Source organism: Nelumbo lutea, chromosome 4 (assembly GCF_056320005.1).
Source record: "Nelumbo lutea isolate HS-2025 chromosome 4, American lotus-T2T, whole genome shotgun sequence".
NCBI classification, from domain to species: domain Eukaryota; kingdom Viridiplantae; phylum Streptophyta; class Magnoliopsida; order Proteales; family Nelumbonaceae; genus Nelumbo; species Nelumbo lutea.
Genome location: NC_142687.1, coordinates 15,328,737 through 15,352,559, shown reverse-complemented (window position 1 = coordinate 15,352,559; position 23,823 = coordinate 15,328,737). Strand labels below are relative to the sequence as shown.

The window sequence follows — 23,823 nt, the reverse complement described above, 5'->3', positions numbered from 1 at the left end:
TTTATTGGTAACAGACGGAAATATTACAACAGCTTCCCAGTGGACCTCACCACGGAGAAAGCCAGCTTACAAATCCCATACAGATTGAGAGCAAAGCAGCTGAAAAACATTCTGGTCCTTAAACTCTGGGTTTGCAGATAGCGAAGAAGCAATTTTATTCACTGCAAGCTTTATTAGGTCTTCAGGGTCTCTTACTTTGTTACAGAAAATTTGATTGTTTCTCTCTGACCCTAAAGATACTAAAATAACTGCAGGAATTGTTTGTCAGACCAGTTTCCCCTTCTTCCTCAGACCAGGCAGCTTGCAACAGCACAATAAATCCTTGACAGAACCAGGCATGACCCAATTTACACCAGCTGCCTTTAGGAAGTGCTCCCAAATTTTAGCAGAGACAGAACTGTGAATAGTGAGATGGTCCACAGTCTCAGGAAGGAGCCCTCACAAGCCACAGTTGAAATCTGAAATCTGAACTCCACGCCTAACCAAGTTGACTCTAGACAGACATTTATTTAAAGCCAGCACCCAGACAAGAAAGTTGGATTTGGAAGGGCTAATTGGATTCCACACCTGCTTACTAGGAAGCCAATAATGTTGCCTTTACTCAGTTTAGAAACCATGGACTTGACTGAAAAATAACCATCTCCACTCCATTTCCACCTCCACTTATCCTCCACATTCGCTGAAATAGATTGCCTTCGTAACAGCTGCAACAACTCCAACAATGGGTCCAATTCCCAATCATTAAGATTTTGTCTAAAAAGAGGGCACCAAGTAACTGAGCATGCTCTTCTTGGTTTATACTCTGTTGAGATTGGGCCCAGCCTTTTATTTTTATTTTTAAGTTGTTAAGTTACGAAGTAATTGGGCCTTAGGCCCATTAGTTTATGTAATTTTAAGTTGTGACTGTTCAGCTACTTAAAGTAGCCGCCCTACTAAGGGTATTCATGTAATCTTCCATTCTTTTATTTTAAGTATATAAATCAAGAGGGGCTGGCGGCCAGATCCATTTAATTCTGGCAACATCCCACTTTCTTTTCTTCTTCTCTCTTCTTCTTCTCTACTGCTGAAACCTTTTAGCTTCTACTTTTCTTCACAAGGCATTTATCCGAAACTGTTATTAGCAAGTTCTACTTGGTATTAGAGCAGGTCGAAGGTTTCTTGAGCTGCTTTATCATGCAGCCCTAGATTGGCCGACTACATGGTGATATGAGAGGCTGATCGAAGACCTCAAGTAAGCCCAGTTTTTGGATTTTTTTGGTGGATCTGTTTTGCCTTGTAGCTGGTCTAGGGTTTCCCATCAAATTTAGGAAGAACTGGAGAAAGGGGGAGAGTCATATTTTTCTATGACTCTTCATTTTTGACCTAGGAAGTGGTGCCCTAATTTTTTAGTGTTCCTTGGAGTTTTCTGAAGGGGGCGGTCCAAGTCCCATCTGTTTTGGAGGCCTCTGGAGGGAACGACTGCTTCTTCTCTCTCTTCTCCCATCTTGCAGAAAGGAATCTTTTGTGGAAGGGTCATCTAAGGTACCAGAAGGATGTTTATGGTGCTTGAAGGGTTTTATTTCATATTCTTTCATCTTAAAGTGATCTTTTACCTCTTTTTTGGGGATTATGGAGGGTCACAGTGTTGAGAACAAACCGGGGAGTGAAATGGGGCCAGTGGAAGGTGTCGGAGCCCTTTTCGGGGCTGGAACCATCACTACAATTAAGTTGGATGGTACAAATATTTTAGAATGGTCACAATCTGCAAAGATGGCCATTGGTGCTCGTGAGAAGTTGGGGTATATCACTGGTGAGGAAGTGAAACTCGAGATTAACAGTTCTTGGTGGGTATAGGAAAATTATATAGTAATGACTTGGTTGTGCAATTCTATGCTGCTCCATATAAGTAATTTTTTTTTTTGTGGGCAAATACAACTCAGGGAATTTGGGATGGAGTTGCAGAAACCTACTTATAGAATGAAAATGTTGCTAGGGCCTATCAGTTGAGCAACAAAGTTATTTCTACTAGACAGGGAGATAAATCTGTTGTTGTTTATTTTTCAACCCTTAAAACCTTGTGGCAGGAGATTGACTATCTGGAGATAGTGGTTTGGGAAACCACTAAGGATGTTGCTGCCTACCAGAAACTCTTAGAGAAGAATAGGGTTTTTGAATTTCTTGCTGGTCTCAATCCCGAGTATGACATTGCAAGGCAAAATATCCTTTGTAGGGATAGTGTTACTCTCTCTCAGGCATATGCCTTTGTATCAGGGGAAGAGAGTAGGAGGAATGTAATGATGAGGAATTCAGGTCTTGAATAGTCAACCATGGTCAATACTGTGAAACCTAAACAGAATGGAGGCCATGGTGGCAATGAAACCAGGAAGGAAGATAAGAAGGATCTGATTTGTGACCACTATAAGAAGCCTAAACACATGAGAGATTATTGCTGGAAGCTTCATCTTCACCTTGTGCTGAATAGACTCAAAAACAAGAAGGGAAATGCTAACATGGCAGTCATAGGTGACTTACCTTGCCCCCTACTATAGCTACTTTGGAGTTTGTTGCAGCTGCTGTAGTGAGGGCCGAACTTGAGAGGTATGGGCAGTTACTAAATCAGCGAGATACAGCTAGGTACAAGTGGTTCTGGTGGACATTCTACTTCCTTTGCTCATACAAGTAGTTCACATGCCACTGCAAACCATGTTTCTACTACAGGTAAGGAGGGACCTCCTTGGATTATTGATTCTGGAGCCTCAGAACACATGACCCATAGTTCCACTATTTTTTCTTCTTACCAACTCTGTCCTGGTAGAGACAGTTTCCATAGCCGATGGATCTCATGTTCCCATTGCTGGGAAGGGGTCTGTCAAGATTACTGATTCCATTTTCCTACCCTCTGTCCTTGTTCCCAGATTGAGTACTAACTTGTTATCTATTGGTAGTTTGACTAAGAACTTGAATTGCTCAGTGATTTTTTCTCTTGGCCATTGTGTTTTGCAGGATCTGGTTTCAAAGAGAATGATTGGGAGTGGTCGTGAGGTGAATGGAATCTACCTCTTGGATGCGCTTCCTCATCATTAGAGACATCATGTTAGCAGGGATTTTGAGTCAGAGTCTGTGACTCAGTGGGACATTTGTCTTTTTCTTCTTTGCGTTTCTTGTTTCCAAAGTTATTTGAGTCAGTTAATTTGTCTACCTTAGAGTGTGAAAGCTGTCAGCTTGGAAAACATTGTAGACATTCATTTATAGCTTGTAATAAAAGGTGTCCATTTGCTTTTGATGTTATTCATATTGATGTGTGGGGATCATACCATGTTCCTTCTATGGGTGGTTACTGATATTTTCTTTTGTTTGTGGATGATTTTTCTCGATATTCTTGGATTTACTTAATGAGATTCCATGATGAGGTACCGTCCTTGGTTCGATAGTTTCATCAGATGGTGCTAACATAGTTTGGGGTATGAGTGAAGGTGTTCAGGTCAGACAATGCCAAGGAATATTTTGAGAAGAACCTTGCTTCGTAACTGTTAGAGTACGGAGTTATCCATCAGAGCAGTTGTTCTTATAGTCCACAGCAGAATGGTGTTGCAGAGAGGAAGAACAAACACATTGTCGAGATTGTTGTTCTTACAGTCCACTGTTTTAGTTCGGTTTTGGGGTGATGCAGTTCTCACAGCAGTTTTCCTGATTAATAAGGTGCCCTCTCGTGTACTTGGGTTCAACACCCCATTCAACCTCATTTTTCCTGAGGGGGAGATGTTCCACATCTCTCTCAAGGTTTTTGGTTGTGTTTGCTTTGCACATGTTCTTGGTCCTCACTGCTTGAAGCTTGATCCAAAGGCAAAGAAGTGTGTTTTTCTTGGGTATGCAGAAAACCAGAAAGGGTACTGCTGCTATGACCCAGTCTTTGGGAGTCAGTATGTTACTATGGATGTCACATTTTTTAAGTCCACATCCTTTTTCTTGAAGGGTTCTTCTCAGGGGGAGTGTTTTGGGGAAATGAGTGAGCAGTCTATTCCTCTTCCAGTTCCAGTCCTTGTGTCCACTCTAGTCTTTGTGTTTGATCGTCCTTTCTCACCTATCTTACCACCTCCCTTGTGTCTTGCTTCTCAGTGTTACTCACGACAGCACCTACGACTTCATAGGGAGGTTGATTCCACTGTAGTAGAACCCACATCACTTCCTACCGGTTCCTTGGAGACTCCAGATTTGGATGACATGGACTCAGGTATTCCTTTTGATCCCTCTAATGTTTCAGTTCCTATTGATTCTACTAATCCCATTACAGATGACTTGGACCTTCCTATTGCACTCGGAAAAGGGAAGAGAAAGTGTACTATTCATTATATCTCACAATACCTATCCTATAGTGGACTTTCTCCTTCTTATCATGCTTTCCTTTCTTCCTTGACTCCGTGTCTATACCCAACGGTGTCAGTGAGGCTCTCTCCAAACCCGAGTGGAAAACAACTGTGCAGGAAGAGATGGAAGCCTTAATTAAGAATCAGACATGGGAGATTGTTGATTTACTAGTGGGCAAGGCGACTGTTGGATGCAAAAGGTAGATGGAAGTATAGAAAGGTATAAGACCAGACTGGTTGCAAAAGGGTACACTCAAACCTATGGCATTGATTACTTAGAAACCTTTGCACCAGTTGCAAAGATGACTTCTGTTCGGATCTTTCTCTCTCTTGCTGCTACATACTCTTGGCCCCTTTTCCAACTTGATGTAAAAAATGCTTTTCTGAATGGGGATTTGCAAGAAGTGTATATGGATCTTCCTGCTGGTTTCTACAGTGATGCTAAAAAGGGGAAGGTATGCAGATTGAAGAAGTCACTTTATGGTTTAAAGCAGTCTCCTAGAGCATGGTTTGATAGGTTCAGGAAGGCCTTGATTGCTTTTGGCTACGCTCAGACTCAATCAGACCATACTTTGTTTGTGAAGTGGAGGGGGTCCTTGGTTTCGGTTCTGATTGTTTATGTGGATGATATTGTAGTTACAGGAAATGACCTGAGTGAGGTTAACAATTTGAAGAAGAATCTGCACAGAATTTGAAATTAAGGATCTTGGGGAGCTGAGGTAATTCTTGGGCATTGAGGTTAACAATTTGATCAGAATCACAGAATTAATGCATCAGAAGGTGAGTTGGTAAAGGACATTGGGGGATATCAGAGACTTGTGGGGCGGCAACTATTTTTATGTATGACAAGACCAAATGTCTCCCATGCAGTGAGTGTGGTGAGTCAATACATGATTCTTCTTTTTGCTGACCATGGACAGTTGAAGCTGGAGGCTTATACCGATGCTGATTGGGCAGGATGCCTTGATGACAGGAGATCAACATCAGGAGTTTGCACTCTTGTTGGGGGTAATCTTGTCTCGTGGAAAAGTAAGAAACAAACAATTGTGGCAAGGTCAAGTATAGAAGCTGAATAAAGAGCCATGGCACATGGAGTTTCAGAGCTTCTCTGGATCCGTTCCTTGTTAGGAGAGATTGGTGTTGAGGCAGAAAAGCCTATGATGCTGTACTATGATAATCAGGCAGCAATTAACATTGTCCACAACCCAATTCAGCATGACAGGACAAAGCACATTGAAGTGGATAGACATTTCATAAGAGAAAGGATGACTTCAGGGGAAGTTTGTCTCCCATACATTGCTTCTGATTTGCAGCTTGTTGATGTTCTTACAAAAGGTGTTGCAAGGAACAAGCTGGGGCATGATCTACGCAAGTTGGGAATGTGTGGCATTTACTCCCAACTTGAGGGGGAGTGTTGAGATTGGGCCAATTTTAAGTTATTGGGCCCAACCTTTTATTTTTATTTTTAAGTTGTTAAGTTAGGAAGTAATTGTGCCTTAGGCCCATTAGTTATGTTATTTTAAGTTGTGACTGTTAGCTACTTAAAGTAGCTGCCCTACTAAGGGTATTCATGTAATCTTCCATTCTTTTATTTTAAGTATATAAATCAAGAGGGCTGGCGGCCAGATCCATTCAATTCTGGCAACATCCCACTCTCTTTTCTTCTCCTCTCTTCTTCTTCTCTACTGCTGAAACCTTTCAGCTTCTTCTACTTTTCTTCACAAGGCATTCATCTGAAACTGTTATCAGCAAATTCTACTTACTCATTGGCCATGTAGATATCATATTTATGGAAGATTGATCCTACTTTTTGGTTATCTGATACAATACCAACTTGTCAAAAATTGACCCTTTTATGTGGCCCTTTCTAGAAGTTTAATTAAGACTATAGAAGCTTGTTGCATTTAGGTAGATGGGTCCTCCTAAAACTATTGCTTTCATATAACCTGTTTTCGTTAACCAGGTCCTCACAATTAACTACTCCAAATAGATTTTAAATGTGCCAAGCCGTTGTGGACTTCGTTGGTGGTTCGCCACTTATTTCTCTTTTGCCCCTTCCCCTCGGTTGCTGCTTTAGGACTTTTTTGAGCTTTTTTTTTTTTTTTCAATAAGGGTGCAAGTTGGGTGCACTACTTGAGGAATTTACACAGCATTGGGGCACGGGCCCATTCAAATTTTAGCAAATTCTCAACCTGAGCCTGCCCAAGTTGCAGCCCTACTTTTCAACTCTCTTGGGCATTAGGCTCTTACTCCTCAATTCACACATTTTTTTTTCAGTTGTCATGTTTTCCAGTTTTGGTGGGTTCCAGGTTTGCTGTTGAAATACAGTGCCATATTCTTTTTTAATGGAGCATTTGGAAGGAAAGGAACCATGGGATTTTTTTAAGGAAAGATCACTGGTTCAACTTTATGCAGATGCCCAGAGTAATGATTTGGTCCTTAGCTTTTACAGATATTGGTTTATTCAGAAGAAGGGATCTTTTATGTGGTCAGAGTTGTGCACTATAAAGCAGTGCTTTGCTTTTGCCTTATTCTAGTACATCCTTAATATTTTTAGGTTACTACTCAAAAAAAGAATTTTCATGAAATGCAGCTGAGGTGTACATTTTCCTAACTTCTGTGAAAACTCCTTTTATAGGAATCTGTTCAACAGAACAAAGTGGAAGAATTAGCAAGAGAGGGGAGCAACAGAGGGTGATAATTGTGAACCTCTCTGAAATCAAAACTTAAGAATATGGATCGTATTATAACATTTTACTAAATTTTGTGTGAGTTGTCTATTTGTCATAATAGAACTATGTACAATCAAGGCCATGCATAACAAAATATTATTTGTGACTCCATTGAATTTACTGTTTTCACTTTCATTTGTTAAGGGACAGGCAGAAGCAAGATGAACACAGATTGACTAATTGTAGAATCTGTAGATATAATTCATTTATCTGGATTATGGTGCTTGATTTCTATTTTACATGTATTTGTTTTGTTTTCTTTTTTATACCTGTATGAAGCACGTTTCTGTCTCCTTTATTTTGTTTAGAGCAATCTCTTATTGTGTTTCTTGGTTTTTCAATGCAGGTAGTTGGTTTTGACATTGTAGATGATGAAAGTAAACCTGAAAGACGTCCTACCAAACACATGCCAAAGCCAGCTGAGTGGACCAATGAATTTAATCCTGCATACTCATATTATGCCTATTACTGCTATGCAAATTTGTGTACCCTAAACAAGGTTTGTGTTATCTGGTTTATCAACGTGAGAAACATTAACATCACATACTTGACCTTAATTTTCTGATATGGACACACACCATCTGTAAATTCATAGAAAGTTCTCAAGTTTGATTGATCCTATTCCAGATTTCCTGGAACTTCTTAGAAAGATAAAATAATCTCTCTTTTTTTGATAAATAATTTAAGATTTCATTAAGAAAAGAGCTGGAAATACAAACTTCCCATGAAGAGGAGTGAGTTGTGTCCTCTCCAAAGAACAAGAGGAAATAGAAAACAGAAAAACAAATACAAACTACAAATGAGCCCAATTCAATTGTTCCCTGTTTGCCCCTTGCTTTTCTAGACAGTCAGCCAAAGCATAAGCTGATCTCCCTACTCATTTAATATTAACAGCCAAGCTCCTTATCAGCCACTTAAATTTTTTAATCTCATTCTTAAAGCTCCACACAATAGACTCAGGGTTCTGTAGCCAGCCCACTACCACCTTGGAGTCCCCTTCTATTAGTAGATAAAAGAATCCCTCTTAACCTTTGAGACACCTCTCTCATGAAATTTGGTTCAGGTAAAATGTTCTATAAGAATAAGTTCAACACGACCAAGGAGCCTAACCTAATGGCCAATAATTGTGTTAGCTCTGAAATTCCTTGCCCTCTGAGAGCCTTTTGTTCTTAGTTACGGAATATTAATTTGTAGTTTTGTACATTATTGAAATAACGAAAGGGGTTTTCAGTGCGAGATATAAAAACATCTCTCTTTGTGGCACCTTTACTAAGGACTCTATGGTTTGGTTCTGTTAGCGTAGGGGTATTTCTGTCTTTATACCTAGATTAATGTTGCTGATTTGTAATGTTGTGTTAGAACTAGTGCTCCTTACTTGAATAAGGGCACATATGCCTTTTCATTTATTTTTTAATAATAAAAGTATTGTCTGGTCGATTGGGAGAACTGACTTGAGACTTCCAGTTCGAACCAGATTTTCTCCTCTCTCTCTCTCTCTCTTTCATCTACCTTTCTACCTCTTTCTACATAACCGATCTCAGACAGATAGAACTCCAAGGCAGGCCGGATCATAACATGGTATCAGAGCTACTTGAATCTGCCTAGATTTCTATTCTCTGTGCACCCTATCTAGCGTTTCTCTTGATTTTTCTGCATTCGATTGGAGATAAGGGAAAGGGCTGAAAAGGAGTAATCGCCGTCTTCCCTTGGAGGTTTCTATGCCTTCAGTCAGGTCTTGTGTGGTTTCTAAGATTGCCCTCCCCCAATCGATGAAGAATAGAGGGCCGATCTGTGTGGTGCAATGGTTGTCTTGTGTGGACTGATTTCCTGCTCGTGTGGTTGTTCCTTCAGTGATAAGGTAAGAGATTTATGTGCATGATATCTGTTCTGGATCAAATTGGAAGTGTGTTTCAGACCATATGCTAGGGTTTCAGATAGTATTGTGCTAGGGTTTATGCTGGTTTCTTTTATGCATTTCAAAGGAAGAGTTGTGATCATATAGTGGTGAGATTTCAGGTAGCCGTAGGGGTAGGGTTTGTGGTGTAAAGAGCACACTTTTCAGCAACAACAAATGCTGAAATCAGTGTGACGAGTGTGATCTAGTTGTGTGCAGTGTGCAGAATTCAATGGTAATAGAATTCAGCAAGTGTACAGAATCGATGATAATAGAATGGGAGATAATAATGATTGTAAACCTAATGTGATGGTGCCTACAAACTACTTGAATATTCAGATGACCTCCATTAAACTAAATGGAGAGAATTATGTGCCTTGGGCTAAATCCATTGAAGTCTTTCTGAAGGCAAAGAAGAAGTTAAAACACATAAGAGAGGAGAAACCCTCCACTGACTCTCACGAGTATGAAGAATAGGAGCAAGATGATGCTCAGATCATCACATGGTTGTGGAATAGTATGGAACCCAGGATTAGTGTAAACTTCATGTTTCTTGACACTGCCAAAGATGTGTGGGACCATGCAAAGAAATTGTATTCGGGTCAGGATAATACAACCAGTGTATCAAGAGTACTTTAATCTGCAACAGGGCAATCAGAGTCTTGAGGAGTACTATGCCAGCATGAGAAACATACGTAATGAATTGAATGTCTATCACCCTCTCACTTTTGATACCAAGATCCAACAACAACAGAGAGAACAACTTGATGTGACTAGATTTTTTGTGGGACTGAAGTCTGAATATGAACCAGTACGGGCTCAGATATTAGGAGGATCAGCTCTCCCCTCCTTAGAAGAGGTATTTGCTCGACTCTGGAGGATTTCTATTGGATCTACTGAGAACTCTAATATCTCATATAGGTCTACCTTTGCTATATCGAGAGGCCGTGGTGCTAGAGGTGGAGCTCGGGGAGCTCAGTCTGGCCGTGGTGGTAGTAATGGTTCTGTGTACGGCCGAAGTGGCAATGGTGGGCCTACTTATAATCATGGTGGTGGTCATACTGGGGGCAGAGATTCAGGGGGAGCCCGTGGTAGAGGACGTGGCTCAGGCCCGAGGAAGTGCACTCATTGTGGTATGGATGGACATACCATTAACTGTTGTTATGATCTATATGGTCCACCCTCAACCTGGGCCAATCATGCCGCAACCGGTGACTCCAGTTCCAATTTTAGACAGGAGAATCATTCATCTGATCATATACCTCCTACATCTACAGATGGTCCCGTAAAGGAGATGGTGAGTGTTCCCCGTAATGAATATGAGAGGTTTATCCAATCACAGCAAAACACGACGACTTTCGCTCACTCAGGTATGGCTTGTCTGGCATCCACACCCAATCCCTGGATCATTGACTCTGGAGCCTCCGATCACATGACTGGAACTCCAGGTGTGTTTTATTCCTTATCTCATTGCTCAACATCACAATTTGTCACCCTTGCTAATGGTTCCACATCCTCAATTTGTGGTGTTGGTAATGTTGACCTAGACCCTGTGTCCCTCTCCTCAGTTTTGTATGTTCCTAAGTTGCCTTTTAATCTTATGTCTGTTAGTAAGTTGACCAAATCAGTTAACCGCTCCATTACTTTTTATCCTTATGTGTTTTTTAGGATCTCAAGACGGGGATGAAGATTGGTGGAGGGCATGAAGCTGGTGGACTGTATTATCTTGACGGTGGTGGCAGAACTTCAACAGCTCTGCAGTCATCCCTTTCTCCTCTCCAGTGGCACTGCCGATTTGGTCATCCGTCGCTAAAAGTTTTGAAGTCTTTGGTTCCGTCTTTGAGTCAACTTTCTGTTTTGGATTGTGAGTCATGTCAGTTTGGGAAACACCATCGTGTTCCCTTTAGATCTAGGGTTGATAACCGTGTGTGGAGTCCTTTTTTGTTAATTCATTCAGATGTTTGGGGTCCTTATAAAGTGATGTCATATAATGGATACAAATATGTTGTCATTTTTGTAGATGATTTTTCAATGATGACGTGGCTCTATCTAATGAAAGAAAGAAGTGAATTGTTTACCATTTTTCAGAAATTTTATGCTGAGATTCGTAATCAATTTGGTACCCACATCAAAGTTTTCCATTCTGATAATGGTTGTGAATGTTTATCCTCATCATTTCAAGAATACCTGGACCAACACGGCATTATACATCAGACCTCATGTACCTACACCCCACAACAAAACGGGGTGGCTGAGAGAAAGAATCGCCATCTCCTAGAAACCGCACAGTCCCTAATGCATCACATGCAAGTTCCCAAACCGTTTTGGAGTGATGCAGTGCATACCTCTTGCTTTTTGATTAATCGGATGCCCACGTTCATCCTTGATGGTTATTCTCCATTTACGGTCTTGTTTCCTACTTTGTCTTTGTTTCCTCTTACGCTTAGGGTATTTGGGTGTGTCTGCTTCGTCCATAATCTGGGTCCCGAGAATGACAAATTCAATGCCCGTTCTCCTAAGTGCATCTTCCTTGGCTATTATCGGATCCAGAAAGGGTATAGGTGTTACCATCCTAGTTCTCAACGGTCCTTTGTGTGTGCTGATGTCACTTTTTTTTAGTCTACTCCGTTCTTTTTGGGGTACGGTGATGCTTCATCCTCCTCATCACCTCCTCCTCTTCCACTTCCCGTTGCTGACCCTCTTCCCCTTGTTCCAGTCGTGACCAAACCCTTGCCTCTGGTGCCACCACCTATTGAACGTCCACCCATCCGTCATGTGTATACACATCGCCCACGCGTACCAGCTACTACTCCTCCGGCTACATCTCCGTCGACAAATCCGCCACCAGATCCACACTCAGCATCTGAGCTTGATCTCCCCATTGCCTTGCAGAAAGGTAAACGCACTTGCACCCTTCATCTGATTTCTAATTATGTTTCACTTACTCACCTTTCCGCCTCCCATCACCAATTTGTCACCTTGTTATCATCAGTTGTTGTCCCTAAGGATGTCCAAGAAGCCCTTGCGTCTCCAGGGTTGTGTCGAGCAGTGGAAGAAGAACTCTCTGCCCTTCATCATAATCATACTTGGGACCTCACTGCTCTTCCTTCTGGGAAGCAAGTTGTTGGTTGTAAATGGGTTTATACGGTTAAGTATCTGCCTGATGGTAGTGTTGAGCGCCTGAAAGCGTGATTGGTTGCAAAAGGGTACTCCCAAACCTATGGTATTGACTACATAAAGACCTTCTCACCGGTTGCTAAGATAGGGTCAGTTCGTGTTGTGATATCTCTTGTAGCCATGTATGATTGGCCGCTACATCAGCTTGATATCAAGAATGCCTTTTTGCATGGTGACTTACTCAAAGAGGTCTACATGGAGCAACCTCCAGGGTTTGTTGCTCAGGGGGAGGATGGTAAGGTGTGCAGACTAAGGAATGCTATATATGGGCTTAAACAGTCTCCTTGAGCATGGTTTGGTAGGTTAAGTGAGGTAGTAAAGAAGTTTGGTATGAAACAGTGCAAAGTTGATCATTTTGTATTTAGTCATGACTTTCCTGGTAGGTAACCTGGTGACATGGAAAAGCAAGAAGCAGACGGTTGTGGCAAGGAGTAGTGCAGAAGCAGAATATAGGGCTATGGCGCACACCGCTTGTGAATTAGTGTGGCTAAGGAACCTTCTACAGGAAGTAGGGTACAGCATCAACACTCCAATGAAGCTCTATTGTGACAATCAGGCTGCAGTTCATATTTCTTCTAATCCGGTGTTTCATGAAAGAACCAAGCACATTGAAGTTGACTGTCACTTTGTGAGGGAGAAGGTGCTGAATAGAGAGCTAGACACTACATATGTTAATACAGGAAACCAGTGGGCAGACTTATTTACAAAAGGCTTGAGTCGGGGAAGAGTGGACTACATTTGTAACAAGCTGGGAGTATATGATATATGCTCACCAGTTTGAGGGGGAGTGTTAGCGTAGGGGTATTTCTGTCTTTATACCTAGATTAATGTTGCTGATTTGTAATGTTGTGTTAGAACTAGTGCTCCTTACTTAAATAAGGGCACATATGTCTTTTCATTTATTTTTTAATAATAAAAGTACTGTATGGCCAACTGGGAGAACTGACTTGAGACATCCAGTTCGAACCAGATTTTCTCCTTTCTCTCTTTCTTCCACCTTTCTACCTCTTTCTACATAACTGATCTCAGATAGATAGAACTCCAAGGCAGGCCGAATCATAACAGTTTCTTTCGTAGATCTTTTGAGTGATATCAATTATTTTTATTCCCAGATTTGTTGGCATTCCCTTTTTCTAGTTAGGGTTGAAAATGATTAGAGATACAATATATTCTGTGACTATCACCTGGGTCTCTATCCTTGTCTTTGGGATCACAAGTGTCTACATATTCCTTAAATTCTGATTTGTTGTCTATCGAAAGAAATGCTCAAGAGCACGAGCATCCTAAGTCTGTCTGTTAAACTGAAGAATACTATTGTGGATCTCAGACTGGATATCAAACTGCTATGGGTGGCATTTCACAATCCAAATGATTGATCATCCTATCTATGAGCATGAATGAAGAGAACAAAAATAGAAAAAACATAAAGCTAAGAAAAGCCTAGGAAAACCAAATTGTCGATTTCAAAGGTTAGCAAGAGATTATAATTTGTAAACATTAAATAAGATATGTTTAAGGAAGTGGACTGCATACTGGGAATTGGCTCCGCCTGGCATTTCACTGGCCCACTGCAAGTCTGTTTATGGTTTTAGAGCACAAAACATTAATGACAATGCAAGGAGAGAGGTCTACCTCAAATGGAAAGGATGATTTGACATCCAAGTAGTCAGTTTGATGTTTCTATTACATAAATGCATATATATATCTACCAAGGAGGCTTCGTCATAGTTGTCAAGGTGATGCCTAGCTGATAAGGCACACTCATGGAGGGTTCCCTTACCCAATGCTCTTGCATACTTTTATATTCTTAACCTTTTGAGATTATAATAATAAAGTAGAGAATATTAAACTAAACTATTCAGTTTAAGTTAAAATGCTAGTTTCTTTTTATTAATTTTCTCATTTATTAGGGCCTCTGCCTTGAACCTTTGAAGATTTTAAAACTTGAACTAATAAGCGTGGAAGAACTCAAACTTTTATCCAATCAATATCTATTGATTTTACCCTTTATTTTCTTTTCTTCTTTACCTAGGATAAAAATAGAGGCTCAAACCTTCTATTTTCTGAAATTTGTTTTCTTTCTTCCATTTTTTCATGAATATATTGTTTTTCTATGTTTCAGATGAAGCTTGTACATTTTTTATGAAGATTATAGACAATTAGTAGCAAAAGAAGGTTGCTGCTTGATGATGGAACCTAAGGAATTACCCTAGGATTCATGGTTTTTGTTCAAAAAAAACCCATCACCCAGGCACTAGGTGACAATTAATAGTGAAAGATGGGTTTTATTCAAAAAAAAAAAAAAGAAAAAAAAATCACCTAGCCCTGCCTTGATGCCTTGAAGGGTGCACTCCCTTTGACAATCAAGAAGTACAAAGATAGCTTAACATGTGGAGCAATGAGTTCACATGGTCACAACACTTTCTTTCAACCCTCCAATAAAGCATGACATGCTATAAACCAACTCCCCCAAGGAGTGCTTGCTTGGGTAATTTGGTTTCAATGTGTTTACATGGTCACAACGCTTACTTGCAACCCTCTAATAAGACACAGACATGCTATTAATCAAATGAAATACCAAATTATCCAGTGCATCCTGCTATTGCTACCCCAAATGACACTAACAACCTGCTAACATATGAAAAAAATAGAAGTTGCCTCTTGGGTCTACTACCTTACTATAACAGTTTAGAAAATCAAGTTGGCCTAACATGTTCAGTGATTAGTTCAAACAACCATGGCACTTTTATGCAACCCTCTTATAATACACAAACATGTTATCAATCAAATGAAAAACCAAATCACCAGTGAGTGTATGCATGGATGATTTGATTTTAACGAGTTCACATGGTCTCAACACTTTCTTGCAACTGTACAATAAAACATAGAAATGCTAACAATCAAATGAAAAATCAAACCACCCAGTAAGTGTGTGCCTTTATCCTATCCCAAATGATAAAAAAACAACCCGCTAACATATGAAAAAAATAGAGACTACCTCTAAGGTCTACTACCTATGACAATCAAGAATTGTCAAGGTAGCCTAATATGTGTTGTGATGCATTCACATAACTGCAACACTTTCCTGTGACTCTCTTTCTCTCTCTCTCTCTGTCTCTCTTTCTGTAAACAAGGTAATACAAAACCTCTACCATATGCTGTCTATACTTCCAAGTAGGGCTGTCAATGGACAGGATATTGGTCCAATCCGATCCAGTCCAGTATGAGTCCATTACAGATGGATGAGGTCCAGTCTAATCCGTTGAATACTTTGGACCATTCTGGACTGGTCCAATTCAATGTCTGGACCATCCGAACTGTTCAAATTGGTTTTAATTTAGATTGAGTCCAACCCTTACCTGTTCCATTGAGACCTGAACTCTTTCTTATGTCAATGAACCTGATATTGGTTTAATCTGACCCAGTCCATATAAATCCATTACAAATGGACCAGTTCCAATACAATCCAATAAATAATTTGGACCATCAAGTCTGGGCTGGTCCAATTTGATATGTCTTGTTGGTCAAACCAATCTGTTGATTTTGATTCAGACAGGGTCCAATCCAAACCTGGTCCATTGACACCCAGACAGGGTCCAATCCAAACCTGGTCCATTGACACCCTTACTTCCAAGGACCATTTTTTATCCAACTCATTACCACTTTCAAGTCTCCTTCCGCCTCTAGATCCTTATAGTTGAGGGATTTGACCAATTTCAATCCTTGTTAGGCTGCTATCAGCTCTGCCCTGGTTGATTCTCCATGCCCTTTAGGCCTGAAGTAAAAGATGAAAATGTTGCCAAGGTAGTCTCTAAAACACAACAATTCCCGAGTTCCCAAGGTTGCCTAAACTGCTGTAATCAAAGCTTAATTTAACAAGTCATTTTTTTATCAGTATTATCAAGTCAATTTTTCAGGAGGGGTCTGTTGTGAACTTCTAATCTCACGATATTCCTGGACATGTATGAGCTTGCAACAGTATTCGACCATCTAATGATATACTAAGCAGCAAAAGCTTCTCTGACATGTCTTGTATAATTCTTGTACTTTTTTCTCCCCAGACAGACAACACTACAACCCTGGTACACATGATATTTTACCTCTCCTCTTGAGCATGGAGAAAAAAAAGAAAAACTTCCAAATACTTGATACACAGACACAATAAGAGATTAGTAAATTTTATGTAGATTAACAACTTGCTCTACATTAAAATGTACATTTTAGGTGAGGCACCAATTTGGTCTTTTCTTTTGAAAATGCTCACAAAGTATTTATTTTCACATGGTATACCTTCCAACAAAAAGCTCTAATTTCAATAGTAACTGGCCCTCTTCAAATGGCCTTTACCAGGAAAGTCGATTGTGAAAGTGGACCACAAGAAAGTTTCTTTAGAAAGTACATCAGGAGCCCAAGGAACAAGCTACCCAAAGCATATGATGGTGTAACCATATTCATATGTTACTTGTGGATGCTTAGAATGTTTAATTGTGTTTGAAATTGTTATCCAATTATATGGGACCACCCATGTCCATGAGGCTGAACACCAGACCAATTGGAATATTTGTGAATACCATTGCCACATTAATACATAGAATATTATGAATTATTGGCATCATTAGAAACGTTTCTCTAATGGTGTTGTCAATCACCATCATTGGGCAATTTTTGAAAGCTAATATTACTTTGAACATTTGAAATACATATATGTTTAATATTGTCATTCAATATTACATGATGTAAACCCAGAAGTTGCATCATTGTTTACATATCAAGCAGCATTGTGGCACTACAAAACAAGCTACTATATTATAAGATGCATTAACAAGATGCGCTTATGTTGTATATATAAGATGCATCCCGTAATATATGGTTATTTTTTATTCCCATGTGGGGTTTACAGCCAAATTGTAATTACTTTTTTTTTCTTTCTTTCAACAGTTCCGTGAATCCAAAGGAATGCCTACAATCAGATTCCGGCCTCACTGTGGGGAGGTGCTTTTTGTTCTATTCTTTTCTTTGGTCTTGTTTTTTAGTTCCCTTGCTTTTCTTTTTATTCTTCCATTCCCTTTCTTTTTTAATTATTTCTCTTGCTTTCCTTGTTCATTCATGCACTGAAGATCATGAGCTTTATCCAGGATGGTTATTGATTCCTTTTGTGCAGGCAGGTGATATTGACCATTTGGCCGCTGCATTCCTTCTATGCCATAACATCTCTCATGGGATTAATCTCAGGAAATCACCTGTCTTACAATATTTGTATTACCTCACTCAGGTTGACTCTACATGAATGTCTTGCCTATATAATTCTGGAATAAATATGAGTTGCCATCAGATATACATAAGCGTGATCTCCCATTTTGGTTCAGCATATACATGCAAAATGCAGGAACTTTGCTGCATCAATAAATGTATCTCAGCTAGGATATCTCTGCTAGATACAGGCTTTTTCATCTGGCCATATTTGTCCAATCTATTACTTTCTTTTGGATTGTCTTAACAAATATGGCAAAAGGTCCACAAACTGTTAAATAGACAGTTTAAGTTCATCTGACTGAGAACATTGGTGTAGGATGCTTCATAAGTGGGAACTATCAATTGAGTCTTACTCCCCATTCTGCTCTTGGTAGACTGTCATTGCAGTCAACCCTGGTATTTACCATATATTTTCTCTTTTTTCTTTTCTCTAATGTCTTTCTAAATGGTTTGTCCCTTGTGATTCAGATTGGATTGGCTATGTCACCATTGAGTAACAACTCCCTATTCCTGGATTATCATCGTAATCCATTCCCCATGTTCTTCCAACGTGGTCTAAATGTTTCTCTCTCAACTGATGATCCTCTTCAAATACAACTGACAAAAGAACCTCTTGTGGAAGAATATAGTGTTGCAGCACAGGTTTTACTAGTTTCTGTTCCTCATTTATTTATTTTGGTTGGCACACTATGGGATTAGGCTGTCTTTCTTACTGTGCAGTTAATTATATAGGTGTGGAAGTTAACTTCATGTGACCTCTGTGAGGTAGCAAGGAATTCCGTATATCAATCTGGGTTTTCTCATGCAGCAAAGGTGTGAACTTGAGTAACACTAATTTCTTTGCATTTGTCTGCCATTATAAAGAAAATTTCTGTTTATCTTTTTTTTCCCCCTCATAAAGCAATATATTTTACATCCAAGGAAGAAATCAACTTCCACTAGAGCGGTGGATTGTTCCTTGTACATATCATGTCTCATCACCCTTCTATGCCAAGACTGCCTACCAATGAGTTGGCAGATGTTGTATGCATCTGAAGAGATGTTAACTCTAGAAGTAAAGTCCCTCCTGTCCCTAATAAGATTTCTCATATTCAAGGGTTCTGATCCATCTTTTATCCATTCAGTTACTACTTAAGAACTAAGTAGTAACTGTATGCTAGTTTCCTTATTTTCCTCAATGGTTAAGATTTCATAAAAAGTGTTGATGCTAGTTTCCTTATTAAATTGCTAAAAGATGTTCTTTGACCCTTGTGAAGTTGATTTCTGATGGTGGATCTCCAACCAAAAAGGTCACCTTTCTTGCTCACAGTTCTCTTTAAGGATCTATGCGAATGCATTGTCTAGGGGTGCTACCTGGGTGGGTAGGATCCTAGAAGTGTAAACATCGGGTTCGGGCCTGGCCTAACCTGAGGTTAAGCCCAACTTTTTCAATCCAGGCCTAAACAGAGCTTAACCCAACACAACTGAGGTTGGGCTTGGGCTCAGGCGGGACAAAGCCAGGTTAGTCAGGCTTGGGAGGGTTAGTTGGGTTTGAAAGAATTTGTGTATATTTTTATATAGCCATCTTTTATTGGGTTTTATGGTCCAGTTTAAGTGTAGAATTGATTGAAAATATGTACAAATTTTATTTAGAAATGTAGATATACATATTTTATACATATATACATGTATATATAGTTGGACAAAAATATATTTTTTTATAATATAATTCACATATATATGTTTTTGTTTGGATGGTCTCAGGTTGGATTGGGCTACCCGAGACCTCAACCCAAGCCCTACCCAAGTTTAGGTTAAGCCTGAGTTTTCTGGCCTAGGCCCAGCCTGCACCCCTAAAACTCAGGCCCAACCTGTGCAAAAGCTTGGGCTGGTTCAAGTTGGGCCTGCCTAAGTTGCACCCCTAGTTGGGGCCCTTCCCACAAAAATTAGGGCCTTGTGTTGGAAAGTGCTACACATGAAGATCAATACTTTCAGGATACTCAAAAGAGGTGAAATGAATGATATCCATCTTTTTTATCAGCAACTGAAACTTTGCTGTTTTATTAGTTAAAATAAAAGAATGGGGAAATGGGTTAGAAATTCACAAGATTCATAAAATGTGCCACGCACCCCACTTTTCTAGAGTAGATCCAACTTATCTACCCCTTATGTTGGATGTTGTTTATTTATGCGTATATCATGCTTAAGAAAAGTGGAGAGTGAGTTAATCATGTATAGGTAGCTTGTTCAGAGAACCTAGGCATAAGGTCCTCATGATGTACTTGGGTTCAATGGGATATGGAGATTACGTCTAAGTATGCATTCGTTTATTTATCCATCTCTTTATTTATTTTATTTTGATTAAAAGAAGATCAAAATATGTCAATGAGGAAATGAAAGGAAGTTCAAAGAAGGGTGCCCATCCATCAATGAATTCTTATTTGTCTTGTAATTGAGGTTGGGTAGGGTTGTATATGTATGTGTATAAATCCAATCCAAACCCAAGCTAACATGACTTGTAACGTAGCTTAAATTTACTACCTCAGACCTCAGAGCTAGGGTGGGTCACCTCAAGTATGTGGTTAGGCAGGGTTCGTTCATCTAGAGTCAGACTTATTTAATGTTATGAATTTCCTCGAGATAACTTTAATATTTTGTTTCATCTGGTTAGTTTTTTACTGTTACAGATGCATTGGCTTGGCAACAAATATTTCAAGAGAGGTCCTGAAGGAAATGATATTCATAAGACAAATGTACCACGTATGAGGATTGCCTTTAGACATGAGGTGACATTTTTTTATCTTTAACTAAACCATTTTGGAGAATAAATGTAGTGAACGCCCCACCATTCCCATTTTACGTTCTGGATGCTTTGAAGACATGGGTATTGATAAAAAAAAAATGTTTTGCAGACATGGGAAGAGGAGATGCAATATGTTTACTTGGGAAAAGCCAGTATTCCTGAAGAAATAACTTACTGATTCTTGTTGAAAGATTCAGGGCTCATAGTGTTCCTTTTGGTAATGTTATGCAAACAGATCCTTGTGCAGAATTTAGAATGGATCTATACTGCTTTTCTCTATGGGATGGGTGTTAAACAGTTTTGTATGCCCTTAGATTCAATCAAATTGATGTGCTTTATGAATTTATTGTAAATGAATAAAAGTGCATATTTGATTCATGTTCCCTTTGTATGTTTCTGTGTAATACTCTTAAACTGGACACTTAATTAGACTCGTGTTAGTTTAGAATGTTCACAGCCAGTGGGTCGGTCTGGGGAGACTTATCCTGACAAGTCTGACACTGTGGTGCCACCAAGTTGGTTGGGGTGGCTTGTCTCAGCTACCGGGGTGAGATCCTAGGTACATACAGTGTGAGATTAATTGAATCTTTGAACTGGATCAGATTTCCAGTATTGCCCTGGGCCTTGGAGATTGATGGGCAAAACTGAAAAGTTACATCCGACCCCTATACTCGATTATGGTACTGCACTAGGTGTCGGATTGGACTGTCTTTGATATACCAATCAGTGAGATCCTTAGCGGGGGTCAAAACCTGGGAATGTTGGGACAGTCTGAGAATTCATATGAGTGGGTGATCATAGTGACAAGATCAGCCCCTTTATTGGATAAAGGTAATGATCGGGGATGCGCTTTCATTGATGGAAACCAAGACTGTCGACAGTTGATTTCAATCGTTGAAATTTGTTTTGCAAAATATATTTTATATGGAGCAGATAAGTCTTCCGGTTCCAGTGCTTTTTGTTGTTATATATATTTGTCCACCGGGTGATCAAGTTGGATGGATGCCAAAATTACAAATCATGTTAACCAAATGCTGCTATTTCTCGGTGGCTTGTAGTCATGTCAACTAACCAACCGGAGTCTCTGGCTGGTTGTAGCGGAGACCTGGGATAAAATCCCCAATTGTCTAACCCCTTGAAGTGATTTCAAAGAAATAGAAATCTTATAATATTGATATATTCTAGTATTAATGCTCGGTTTGGCTCTTACTAAGTTTTGATCCTTGAAGATTACATTGGATCATTGTTTCTTAGGGTTGGAGAGGACAATCAAACATCCCGAGAGTGAGTTGAGATCTGCCAACAAAACATGTTTCAACTCTCTACTAACTTGATCTAACACAACACATCTCACTATGAGACTGGGACCTGTCATAAAAGTGGGATCTGCCATGTATGAGATGTGCGACGTGAGATTTTGTTGGTAGAGGGTTGGTATGTGTTTGTTGGCAGATGATCCAAACTCTCACAAAGTATGAATGGTAGCCATTTGCCATTTCTGCACTAAATCAAACTGTCAAATCAAATCAGTTGATCTCAACACATTGGAAGGAGTATAAATACAAATATGTAGAGTGCAAAACTTTGTATTTTGTATGTCTTTGTACTATACATATTTGTATTTATAGGAAGATGGTTAGCTCAAAATCAGCTTGTTATTAAAGCAATTGTACCATTAGTATTGTTTTAATTTAATGATTGACATCATGCATCAAAGGATATCAAAAAGGCAATTTTAGGATACATATCGGGATATGCATTGGAAACTCATGGATGTGGTAAAATAATTGGGATATGCATGGATACTGATGGAAGATGATTTGACTCGATCTATGGAACGGTGACACGCGGACACTGATTTAGCACGAACAACAGCTCAGCATTGTAGTCTAGTGCAACCGGGTGATGGGCCCATAAAGCAACTTGTTACATCGTAGCCCACAAAAGGAGAAGCTTGCCATAACGCGAGCTCCGGGTTCCCCAAACTACCTTTGAAGGGATACTCCGAGGTAACTTTAGCTCACGAGCTAAGGGAACTAGCTCGCCCAAGCTCCCAAGTAGACAAGTCACCCCAATGACCAATTCTGTTAAAAGTAGCTCGGGAACGGGCCGTATGGGCACTCCTCAGGAAGCTTCTCCCAGACAGGAATGCACTGATCCGCCTATAGATACCCCGAGTTAAAGACACCTTGGGCCAGACAGCTCGGCTTAGCTTGTCATAGGTAGCTCGCCGCTTACGAGATAGCCCGGCATATAGTAACTCGTAGAAGGGTAGCTCGGCATATTGCAGGAAGATCTCCTGCCCGACCACTGTACCTGACAAATCTGGGGGCAACAACCATATCCCTAGTCAGACAGCGTCGTGCCTGCCACCTTTAGAGGGTGCCTTACACCTGACAGGCACGTACCCTGCGGTGACGGCCCCACGCGTGCCACCTCAGCCCAGCCAGTAACGACTGTAGCATACTAACAGTGGCAGTTATACATGCCTTATCAGAGGTCGGTGGACCTGATACAACAGATTTTTGTTATAAGGAGCTAATATCAAGGGAAGGAGGTATCATCTTTTACTCTCGCGCTATCTGCACTCTTTGTTTTCATCTTCTCCTACAGAATACTAACTTAAGCATTGGAGTGTTCCCGCCGAACAAGCCCCTGGGGATTCTTCTTCTTCTCCATCTCAGGTACTTTCCAGGAGTCACGTAAGTGCCAGTTAGAAGTGATCAGATCGTGCACTATCAGATACATACACTAGAAACTCGCTAAATTTCTCAAATGACAAAATAATTTATGATCTTATTAGAAATACATACTTTAATAATTTATGTAAATTACTGCATTGCAATTAACATAAAAGATATATGGATATTGCATAATAACTTCAGAAATACTTTGATCAAAATATCAAATTACTCAAAGTCATATACTCCCTAATATGATGCTAAATTATTATAAATTTATTGGTCGTTACAAAATAATTAGTAAATAATACATTAAGTCTCGAGATGGAAGTTTGGAACCCAATAATAAATGAATTCAATCTTAATATTTCAGCCAATATCTTCATATTTTTTAACAAATTATTATATGTATCCAATGATTAATAAGTTACTAATCATTTTATATTAAATTGGTAATTGATAATTAGTAATTACACACATATAGCCCTCCCACAGACTCGACATAGTTGGGACCAACATTAGGTGGATTAGGTAATGCAATTGTTGACCAATAATGGCATAATATCTATAAATGATAAATATAAGGGACTGTTTGATAATAGCTGAAATGATTAAACCAAATGTTTTGCTTTGTCTTTTACCATCTAAAATGTTTAAGTAAATGTTCAAGGCATAGTAATCAACCCAATTTCTGCTTTTCAGCTATTAAGTAGCTTGTGACCTCGTGAAACTAAAAGGCAAAGTAATAATTCATTCAATTCAGCCACTTTAACTCTCACTAAGACACAAAACATGTGTAAAAGGAATTAATAAAATTAACTAAAATATTAGTTGCACTTGTTTTTAATTCTATTGATTACTTAAATAGTAAGAAAAACATTTTTTTTTGTTTAAATTGTTGAAAGATGTATAGATTTGATACATCTATAGATCATTTGCATGGTTCTTACCATCTATATGA

General features: G+C 39.5%; 1 protein-coding gene across 5 annotated transcripts in view; it reads left to right on the top strand.

The window, feature by feature from the left end:
- The window catches only part of LOC148854124 (putative AMP deaminase), a 46,833-nt gene extending 26,274 nt beyond the window's left edge, over window positions 1-20,559 (top strand). For 3 of the 5 annotated variants that reach the window (XM_088983857.1, XM_088983856.1, XM_088983855.1), the window contains exons 13-19: window positions 7,422-7,574; window positions 17,085-17,138; window positions 17,308-17,418; window positions 17,868-18,041; window positions 18,132-18,212; window positions 20,066-20,164; window positions 20,291-20,559. In XM_088983857.1, the coding sequence (XP_088839983.1) occupies window positions 7,422-7,574; window positions 17,085-17,138; window positions 17,308-17,418; window positions 17,868-18,041; window positions 18,132-18,212; window positions 20,066-20,164; window positions 20,291-20,359 (741 nt within the window). In that variant the 3' untranslated portion in view covers window positions 20,360-20,559. Of the gene's footprint in view, window positions 1-7,421; window positions 7,575-17,084; window positions 17,139-17,307; window positions 17,419-17,867; window positions 18,042-18,131; window positions 18,213-20,049; window positions 20,165-20,290 lie in introns of all 5 variants that reach the window. The other 2 variants (XR_016112794.1, XR_016112793.1) reach the window with 1 other exon arrangement.
- The last annotated feature ends 3,264 nt before the right edge of the window (window positions 20,560-23,823 follow it).